The 11113-nt window shown below is 36.3% G+C and overlaps 1 protein-coding gene across 1 annotated transcript; it reads left to right on the top strand.

Moving 5' to 3' along the window:
• Nucleotides 1-2957: 2957 nt before the first annotated feature.
• Nucleotides 2958-10697, top strand: LOC137711373 (ABC transporter B family member 2-like). Its single transcript, XM_068450606.1, has 11 exons — nt 2958-3432; nt 4512-4566; nt 4712-4887; nt 5935-6395; nt 6504-7044; nt 7270-7646; nt 8049-8464; nt 8565-8806; nt 8887-9134; nt 9347-9759; nt 9974-10697. The coding sequence occupies exons 1-11, from the start codon at nt 3121-3123 to the stop codon at nt 10522-10524; spliced, it is 3792 nt and encodes a 1263-aa protein (XP_068306707.1). The 5' UTR covers nt 2958-3120; the 3' UTR covers nt 10525-10697.
• Nucleotides 10698-11113: the final 416 nt, after the last annotated feature.

Genomic DNA, 11113 nt, shown 5'->3' with positions numbered 1-11113 from the left:
ACCCCAGAAGATGAATAAGAACGGAAATTGTGTTGCTGGTTGGCCTCCTATGAAATTGGGTAGTATGGAAAGCAAAAGGAGGCTTAAATAATTACCGATGTCGTTGAATAATTAAAACAATGACAAATATGAAATTTTACCTCATGTGAAGCTTCCGAAATATTGATATTGTGTTCCATTCATTAAATTTTTTCTCAATCAACGTATTTATAGTTTCAATAGTTAAAATTTTATTCAACGATGGAGTGCAGGGTGAGAGGGGTTTTGATAGTTGAAGAAGATAAATAATACATTAAAAGTAATTTGGGGTGTGTTTAGAAATTTCTTATTTTCTTTGAACCTCATAAGGTTGAAATTGTCATTGCATAGTAAGTTACATAAGCCACTTAATATTAAATTTTAATATGGGGTGCATTCAATATTATGTGGGGTGCTAATAAAAAAAGTCTTTTCTTAACCTATGTCCAACTTGGTATTTAATATGAGTTTACTAGTGAATATTGTAGGTAAATAATGGAGAACGTAATTTATGATATTTTAGATGCAAGAAAGTTAGAAGAAGAAAGAGTCTTTTAATTAAGAAAATGATTGGAGAATTGGTAATTCATGGGTTAAAAGGTTATTGATTGCTTCATATCCCTAAAGTGAATGTTTTGGACTTTTTAAATTGTTTGGATTAACGCTACTTTTATTTGGTGTGTCAGCTTTAGGCCTATAATATATGGATTCGAAGAAAACGACAAGATTTGTAAAAATCATTGTTTGAGAATGAGCCCAGTCGAAATTTGAGCAAATTGTGTCTTCTAATGTGTTTAATTTGGATTTTAATATTTTAGGATTTTTTTTATGTTTTATTATTTGTTTAATATATTTCCTATTTGGACTTAGGGTTTGTTAAGAATATTTAAACACATTTAGGGTTGTATTTTATCATCTTATCATATTATTAATCAAAACTCGAGAACTTTTCTCAATTTTTTGGTGTTTTAGGATTCTATCCAAGAGTGACCATTCGTTATCCCTTTTATCTATATATAACTTCCGCTATATCAGCTTCATCACTCAAAAATAAATTGTGAGTAACAACTAGCTTCATTGGACTAAGCAGTATTTCCTTTCTTAATACTAGCATTTGCCTACATACTTTGTGTGTATGAACACATTTTTTTAGAAAATGAGAAGAGAGAGAGAGAGAGAGAGAGAGAGAGAGAGAGAGAGAGAGTATGGGGGAGTGGGAGGTTTTTGTTTTTGGTTTTTTTTTTAATATTGGAGTTATATTAACATCACCGGTAGGTGAGGCTTCAATAAAAAACAGTAAAATTTAGACATGTGAAATTACATTATTGCCCATCATTTTTTTTTGTGTGATAGAAGACTAATTTGTCTTTTAATCATCTTTTGGTTGACAAAGAGGTTTTCATTAATTAGTAGAGATAAAATAAATTCCAAGTTTAAATCTCTCACCTCTCCCTAATTAAAAAACATGATAGTTGATCTTGAATTTTAGGTTTAAATTAAGTGTCTGGGAAATAATTGACGAGAAGATATTTTACCTATCATTTTATGCTATACGTGTTTTAACCGTTATATTTGATTACTGTTTATATTTTTTATTTTCAATCTTAGTCACTCATTCTCGTATAATTCAATGCTATATGTAGTATTAAAAAAAGGAAAAAAAAAGAATGCTATATGTAGTATTGAAGAAATTTCTAATACAATTTATATATAAACCATATAAAAGAACTCACATTATATACAAACTTTATAATTAGGATTTGATCAAGATGAGTAGTACCTATCAACCAATAACTACAACTTTAGCGGTTGAGAAGAAGAGAAGCATTATGTACCTTGGCGCCGCTCCTTAATTTAATACGTGCAGTTCAATGTGGGTCAAAAGACGGATGTTATATGTGACAATGCAAAAGTATGGGAGAGAAGAGAATTTACCAATATACTCCACAGTCCACGGCGTATATCATATATGATACACACTTGCTCACCTCGCTAGCTAGCTTCTCCAATCGAAAAACTTCATGTTTTTGGTAATTACCAACAGTTGGTGCTATCTTGGGAATGGGTCACGCAAGGACGTCTTACATGGGAATTGGTCACTGTTCATGATGTTTTTGTCCAATAATAAATTGTCATGTCACGTGTAAGTTTTTTTTTTATATGATAATCCATTATTAGATAAGGACGCTATGATAGCAGTAAACTCATTTCATATAAGTTGCTATTTTCAAGTGGTCCCCCAACTTCCCTGAAGCCTTCTTACATAGAACATGAACCATTGGACCATATAACATGTTATATATGCACATCCAGCCACCTCATCGACATTAAATTTTCAGTGAGAGAGAAGTTAATGCACGGCAAAATCTCAGAAGGCAATCCCCAATATATCCCTTAAGAGGCATAGTAATCAAGGTTTTTGACGCAAAAAGAAAGATAAAAACAAAAGGAAAGAGAGAGTGGTTGAGTCTCTCTAGTCTCATGCCATGTCTCTCTTTGCCAAGGGAGATGATCAATCGTCACACACGAGCGGTTGCGTTTGAGTTGATCTGACTGTTCATGCATGTGAACTCCTCAAAACAGAAACAACAAGAACCCTCTTGCATGTACGACTGATTCTAGCATTACTCACACGGCTAGTCATAAGTAATGATAAGTAGCCTCTCAAGAGCGCAGTTATGATGGTTAGAGGAGAAAGGTGCGTAAAAACCCCAACCGTCTGTCACTGAGACATCACTTACACGATACTTCCATAACCTAAGTCAACCACCCATGCTGCTGCTTATGAATAGCTCTCTTAATTAGTGACACCATCATACTTTTTCTTCCTTTTTTTTTTCTTTTTTTTTTTTTCGAAAAAGAAATAGAAATTAAGTTTATTTTTTGTTTGTTGTATAGTTGAGCAGTAGTGAGTGACCCCATTAATTAAACACCTCCGGTCCAGCCATCCATATAACTGTAAATTTGAGGCACACATTGTTCACAACAACCAACCCCCTTTCTTGCTAGCTACTTGTTCCATCTTCTTTCTTTCTTGTGTTTGTTTATCATCCTCCCTTGACACTTTGACACCGATCGATCGAGTTGAAGGCAGCTGCAACAATGACACAGCCGGACACGTTTACTGGCGGCGGTAGCGGCAACGGCAGCGGTACCAATTATAGCGATGCGAAGAAGACAAAGAAAGAAGAAGAAGAAGAAGAAGGTAAAGGAAAGCAGCAGCGGAAGGTTCCGTTGTTGAAGCTCTTCTCGTTCGCCGATTCGTATGACTACTTGCTAATGGCAGTTGGATCCGTCGGGGCGTGCGTTCATGGAGCTTCAGTTCCTATCTTCTTTATCTTCTTTGGCAAGTTGATCAATATTATTGGCATGGCTTATCTTTTTCCCAAAGAAGCTTCTTCCAAAGTTGCTAAGGTAATTAGCACTATTACTTTATATTTTACAAGTTGCAGGTAATTAACACTATTACTTATTTTATTTTGTATTATGTATGTGCAAATTTTAGTATTGATTTAATTAATTATACGAAACTAGGTAAGAACAGTGTTTAAAATCTACCAACTTGTCGATATTTGTGTCAAAAATTTTTGGAAATCAAGGATTGATACAGAAAGGGGGGGAAATAAAAATGTCATCTTACATCGGCGAAATATAGGAAAATCAATGAATATTGAAAAAATATTTACCGATTTACTACAATAATTTTTCGGAAGCCATTGCAGATTTCGAATTTTGACCAAATTTGAATGAATTGATAGCCCGCTCCATTGCAAATTTCCAAAATTACAATTGAAGGCAACCGATATCAATATTTCCATATATTTTTATATATCAATATTTTGAACACCGGTATGAATGGCTAAAATACAACACTAGCTATTCAAGCACTACTTTTTTTTTTCTTAGATCAGAGAGCCTAGCTATATTTGGGACGAGGATCCTCTTCGGATCCTCTCTGTGGGAATTTGAAGATCTATCAATCGTGTACATTCATCGTACATTGTGCGGTCTGTTTTCGTTAAGTACTATTTATATTCAATTTTAAATTCAAAATTCAAAATGATTTCTAATTGCATGATGTATAATAAACGGATTCGATTGATTGATTATCTGGATCACCACGAAAAGAATCCGGAAAGGATCCTATTCCCTCTATTTGGGTTTCTATTGTACTTAACTTAGATCCACATGGACTCTGCACCCTATTCTTATGAGAAACCAAACATATGTATGATTATTTTTCTTAAAAACTGGAAAACTAAAAAATTGAAAGTTAATTTTATGAGTTTTTTAAAATTTGACTTTTTATTTTTATTTCATCAAAAATAAATTGGAAACTAAAAGTAGTTTTTAAGTTTTAGTTTTCAGTTTTCACTAAAAATAAAAAAATAAAAAATGAAATGATTGTTAAATGGCCTTTTAATTTTCAGATTGATCTGACCTTAATTAGTTTATGTATTTTGGAACTTATTAATCTTATATTGTTGTTGCAGTACTCGTTGGATTTTGTATATCTGAGTGTGGCTATATTGTTTTCTTCATGGACGGGTACGTACCTATATATATATATATATATATATATATATATATATATATATATATATATGGTTATATTAATTTTGATCTTTCTTTTTGAATTTTGAATTTTTTAATATTCGGATTCTAATCCAATGAATTAATTAAATAAATACAGAGGTGGCTTGCTGGATGCACACTGGGGAAAGACAAGCGGCAAAAATGAGGATGGCATATTTGAGGGCGATGCTGAATCAAGACATAAGTCTCTTTGACACTGAAGCTTCCACAGGAGAGGTCATCTCGGCCATCACAAGTGACATAATTGTTGTTCAAGATGCACTTTCTGAGAAGGTACGTGCAGTAATTCTATTAATTAAGTGGACTCTACCAAACTAATTACTTAATTAATTATCATAATTATAACTATTACCCCAGATAAAAGAAAAAGAAAAGGTTAATTAATTAATGAAACAAGTGAAATCTGATGAGGGTCAAAATAGTTGTTGTCTGGGAATTTGATGGGAGTCGGAGACGGTGCAGGAGTAAATGCAAAAGGCTATCAGCATTTAAAAGTCGGTTGAGGTGGTTGAATGGGTTTATTAATGGAAATAGTTGAGAAGAAAAGTATTTTGGCCATCGAAAACATATTAATTAATTAAAAGAATTGTTATTGACATCTTAAAAATCTTATTTTGCACTCTAAACTTTCTATAATTAGAAAGAAAAATACATTGTGAGGAGTGTAGAATGAGATATTGAAAATATTAATAACAATTCCTTTAATTAATTATCGGATTGGTTATTAATTAAAGGAATTGTTATTAGCATTTCAAAAATCTAATTCTACACACCTTTGTATTTTTCTTTCTAATTATAAAAAGTTTGGAGTGCCAAATGAGATTTTTAGAGTGTCAATAACAATTCTTTTTATTTATTTATTTTTTAATGGAAGATGTAAAATGTTTTTTGAATGGACATTTTATATACTAAGGCGGTTGGCTCCTCTTTTTATGGTAGTGCTATCTACGCACAAATTTTACATTTTACACACTGCTCTCAATTTCGACAATCGGATCGAAATAATTGACAAGATCAATGACAAAAAATTAACAAGGTCGCGTGAGAGGTAAAAATGAATGTGTGATAGCAATTCCCCTATTTTTAAAGTAAACGAGATTTTTTTTTTAACAAACGATATTATCTACACTAATGAGGATGAGATAGGCAGTAGAACTCACATTTACATTTCAAGAAATGTAAATGTGATGTTAATATAGTTTTTACATATCAAATTTGTTCTTACTATCATAATTTTTTTAGCTACTAAATATAAAATAGAGTAAGATGCACGTTGTGAATGAATGATGAATGGGTGATGGATTATGGACGATGATGCAGGTAGGGAACTTCTTGCACTACGTAAGCCGGTTTCTTGCAGGTTTCATAATTGGGTTTGTTAGGGTATGGCAAATCAGTCTGGTCACACTCTCCATTGTTCCATTAATTGCCCTTGCTGGTGGCGTCTATGCCTACGTCACAATTGGCCTCATTGCTAGGGTTCGCAAATCCTACGTCAAGGCCGGTGAAATTGCCGAGGAGGTGATCGGAAATGTGAGGACGGTGCAAGCATTTGCCGCAGAAGACAAGGCGGTAAGAGAGTATAAGGCAGCACTCTTGAAAACGTACCAGTACGGGAAAAAAGCAGGACTGGCCAAGGGTCTTGGCCTCGGCTCCATGCACTGCTCCCTTTTCCTTTCGTGGTCTTTGCTTGTTTGGTTCACTAGCATTGTTGTTCACAAGGGTATTGCCAATGGCGGCGAATCCTTCACCACCATGCTTAACGTTGTTATTGCTGGCCTGTAAGTGGTTCAATAATCTTAAATGGTGTTGCATTGTCTTTGTTTTATACCTAATTCAATCTGTATGCATTCGTTCGTATTTATAGTATTTGTTCTTTTAATTTGAAGGTCACTAGGGCAGGCAGCACCAGACATCACTGCATTCATTCGAGCCAAGGCAGCCGCGTATACCATATTTGAAATGATAGAGAGGAACACGATGAGCCAATCTAGCAGCAATAATGGCCACAAACTGAACAAAATTGAGGGTCACATACAATTTAAGGACGTATGTTTTAGTTACCCGTCTCGTTCTGATGTTAGCATCTTCGACAAGCTCAATCTTGATATCCCTGCCGGAAAGATTGTAGCCCTTGTGGGAGGCAGTGGATCGGGAAAGAGTACAGCTATATCTTTGATCGAACGCTTCTACGAGCCACTTGCTGGCCAGATATTATTAGATGGACATAATATCAAGGAGCTTGACATCAAATGGCTTAGGCAGCAAATTGGGCTGGTCAACCAGGAGCCTGCCCTTTTTGCAACAAGCATTAAGGAAAATATTCTCTATGGAAAATATGATGCTACATTCGATGAGATCACACGTGCAGCTAAACTTTCAGAAGCTCTCTCTTTCGTAAATAATCTCCCAGAGAGATTTGAAACTCAGGTATGGATATGCTAGCTTTTCATTGTGACTTTGAATTATCAGAATGTCTCATATAGTGCATCTATCATTTTTCGAGGAAACAAATAGCTTGTGGAAATAAATATAAGGTGATATACAATGGCCTTTTACACACAACTCTAAGTTTAATGCTCCATGCTCACCTTAGAGAAATATTCTCTTCTTTTCCCTTTTCATGCATTGACGTTCAGAGTTCTTTTCCTACAGGTTGGTGAGAGAGGAATACAACTTTCAGGAGGACAAAAGCAAAGGATTGCAATAGCACGTGCAATAGTGAAGAATCCATCAGTTCTCCTATTGGATGAAGCAACAAGCGCACTGGACGCAGAGTCTGAGAAGAGTGTGCAGGAGGCACTTGATCGTGCCATGGTGGGACGAACAACAGTAGTGGTGGCCCATCGTCTTTCTACGGTTAGGAATGCAGATGTAATTGCTGTTGTTCAAGAGGGTAAGATAGTGGAAACCGGGAGCCATGAGGAGCTCATTTCTAATCCAAACGGTGTCTATGCAGCACTAGTTCAACTACAAGAGACAGCTTCTTTGCAACGCCACCCCTCAATTGGTAACTCGGGAAGGCCACTAAGGTACTTGTTTGAAACTGTTACATCTTGGAACCTTTATATGAATCATTCTGATGCCTAGATCAACTTCAACAATTAGAATTGAGGTAGACCAATTTCTGCAGAGTATTACAATGAGTTTGGTAGAGGATAATAATCAAAGAGATCTTTTTTCTTTGAAATATTATTTTCTCCTTGCAAACACGGGTTGGGATAATCAGAAACCTTGCAATATTTGTTTAGCTTGTGAATTTGGCTCTAGTCATTAAGAAACATACAGAATATGGATGCAATTAGTCACTATTTGCATATTAATTCCGTAGTGACATACTCTCTGCCAGACTTTAAGCATACTACTATGATCCATTTGATTTGTTAACTGGGAATGACATTCATGTTTTAATAATATGTGGTTAACTTTTCCAGTGTGAGGTATTCACGAGAATTATCCCACACTACAACAAGTTTCGGAGCCAGCTTCCGTTCTGATAAAGAATCTGTTGGCCGTACTGGTGCTGATGTAATGGAGACTGTAAAGTCAAAACATGTTTCAGCAGGGAGATTGTATACCATGGTTGGTCCAGACTGGTATTATGGCGTGATGGGAACCTTTGGTGGCCTTATTGCTGGAGCTCAGATGCCTCTTTTTGCTCTCGGGGTCTCTCAGGCTCTTGTTTCATTTTACATGGACTGGGAGACAACAAAACATGAGGTTAAAAAAATCTCTTTACTCTTCTGCGGGGCTGCATTTTTAACTGTCATTGTTCATGCCATAGAGCATTTTTGTTTTGGGATTATGGGAGAGCGACTCACTCTTCGTGTTAGAGAAAAGATGTTTTCCGGTATGTCACACCACATACTGTCTTTATCAAGTTTATGCTGATTATATCTTCATTTTACGATACTGATCGCTCATCTTCAATTTTTTATATTTGGTTGCAGCCATATTGAGGAATGAGATCGGATGGTTTGATGATACAAACAACACTAGTTCTATGCTTTCATCACGTCTAGAAAGTGATGCAACTTTGTTAAGAACTATTGTTGTTGATCGGACAACAATTCTTATACAGAATTTGGGTTTGGTTGTTGCCTCATTCGTCATCGCCTTCATCTTGAACTGGAGAATTACACTCGTGGTCTTAGCCACATATCCCTTGATCATTAGTGGTCACATCAGCGAGGTTCAGTTTCAGTACTATACTTAAAAGAGAAGGAATATTTGTTATTTACAGAATGCCAACAGTTTTTACATTTGTTTCAGAAACTTTTCTTTCAAGGCTACGGTGGAAACTTGAGCAAAGCATATCTAAAAGCTAACATGCTAGCCGGGGAAGCTGTGAGTAACATCCGCACTGTTGCTGCATTTTGTTCTGAGGAGAAGATCATCGACCTTTATGCTCGTGAGCTTGTGGATCCTTCTAGACGTTCATTTACTCGCGGTCAGATTGCTGGCATATGCTACGGTGTATCCCAGTTCTTCATATTCTCATCCTACGGCCTGGCCTTGTGGTATGTAGGTTTAATTACCTCTTTCCTTAGTATAGACAATGTAGGTTGGATAAACGACAATTTTATTCTATCCGGTGACTGACATGATGACCTCTTAAGTTATAATGTGTCAACATGAAAAGTAATGCTAAACAAAACTAATCACGGTTGTAATTTTCCGGTGACCTTAATTAGCTTCTAGATTTGATTGATAATATATGCAATCCTCTCAGGTATGGTTCTGTTTTAATGGGAAAGGAGCTCGCAAGCTTTAAATCTGTCATGAAATCTTTCATGGTTTTGATTGTGACGGCATTAGCTATGGGTGAGACTTTAGCACTTGCCCCAGACCTCTTGAAAGGTAACCAAATGGTGTCATCCGTCTTTGAAGTATTGGATCGTAGAACTGAAGTCCTGGGAGACGTAGGAGAGGAGCTTATGAAAGTTGAAGGTACAATAGAGCTAAGGAGTGTTCACTTTGGCTACCCTTCAAGACCAGACGTATCCATTTTCAAGGACTTCAATTTGGAAGTGCGCTCGGGCAAAAGTATGGCACTAGTGGGGCAAAGTGGATCTGGAAAAAGCTCTGTGCTTTCTCTAATACTCCGATTTTACGATCCAACCTCTGGGAAAGTCATGATTGATGGTAAGTAAGCTTATGCGTAAAACTTTGTTCTTTTGCGCTAAAACATAGAACGAGGGAAACTATTGCTTGATCTATGCGAAGTTCGAAAAGCAAGACCTCCAATATAGTGTCATTGGATTCACATATTTTATCCTCGTCAAAACAAATTTCTGAAACAATTTCTTGATCAGTAAAAGTTTGAACAACTTAATCAATCGCTCTTGGACCACTGCAGGGAAAGACATCAAGAAACTCAATATCAAGTCTCTTCGTAAACATATTGGCTTGGTTCAACAAGAACCAGCTCTCTTTGCCACATCGATTTATGAAAACATCCTCTATGGAAAAGATGGAGCTTCTGAAGCAGAAGTTATTGAAGCGGCTAAGCTTGCTAATGCGCACAGTTTCATCAGTGCCCTTCCTGAGGGATACTTAACCAAAGTCGGAGAGCGAGGGGTGCAACTATCTGGTGGTCAAAGACAAAGGGTGGCCATTGCCCGTGCTGTTCTAAAGAACCCAGAAATCTTGTTATTAGATGAAGCTACCAGTGCTCTAGATGTGGAGTCGGAGCGCGTGGTGCAACAAGCTCTTGACAGATTGATGAAGAACCGTACAACGGTATTGGTGGCACATAGGCTTTCGACAATAAAAAATGCAGATGAAATCTCAGTTATACAAGACGGGAAGATTGTTGAGCAAGGAAGTCATTCGACACTTAGAGAGAACAGAAATGGACCATATTTCAAGTTAATAAACATTCAGCAACAGCAGCAACGACAACAGTAACAAAATTCGGAACAGAATACTCATCCTCACTGTGCCTTTGTAATTCTTTCAATTTTCTTGTTATTTCTTTTTCTTTTTAACCATATATGAATATCATATAGACTTGTCAATGGAGATATTGCATTTATCTGAGAATAATGATAATATACACATTGGGGCGTTGCTGTACAAAATGAGTTGGTTTTTCTTATTGCTTCCAGACAAATGAAGTTGACAGATAACTCCCCACAAACCACTCTCTCTGACAGTGTAATAATCAACTTCTATATGCTTCCTTCTTGATTGAAAAACTGAGATCCTCAATCGGGATTCTCCTCCAACAATAAGTATGGAGTCCAAACTTGTGTTTTATTTTCTTAAATAAAACTGATGAGTTTAATACATGATATAAAGTTGTTGGATTTTTGGAGCGGGCCCGTTCCACTCTAACGACACTGATATTGTTCCCAACTTAACCACCTGTCCAATCCACACCACATGTCCAATCCGTCAGGTGTGGGGTTTTACCACATAAGACATCGGTAGTAGTTAGAGCCTTGGTTTCTTTTCACTCCACCGATGTGGGAGACTTTAACACTCCCCCACACAT

The sequence above is a fragment of the Pyrus communis genome, chromosome 12, assembly GCF_963583255.1.
Source record: "Pyrus communis chromosome 12, drPyrComm1.1, whole genome shotgun sequence".
Taxonomy (NCBI): domain Eukaryota; kingdom Viridiplantae; phylum Streptophyta; class Magnoliopsida; order Rosales; family Rosaceae; genus Pyrus; species Pyrus communis.
This window is presented reverse-complemented; position numbering and strand designations above follow the sequence as displayed.

Excerpts from the sequence above, each read along its gene's own strand:
- LOC137711373 (XM_068450606.1), top strand. The coding sequence starts at position 3,121 with ATGACACAGCCGGACACGTTTACTGGCGGCGGTAGCGGCAACGGCAGC. Across the intron at positions 3,433-4,511 it reads CTTCTTCCAAAGTTGCTAAG|TACTCGTTGGATTTTGTATA; the intron begins GTAATTAGCACT and ends TTGTTGTTGCAG. Across the intron at positions 8,465-8,564 it reads TAGAGAAAAGATGTTTTCCG|CCATATTGAGGAATGAGATC; the intron begins GTATGTCACACC and ends ATTTGGTTGCAG.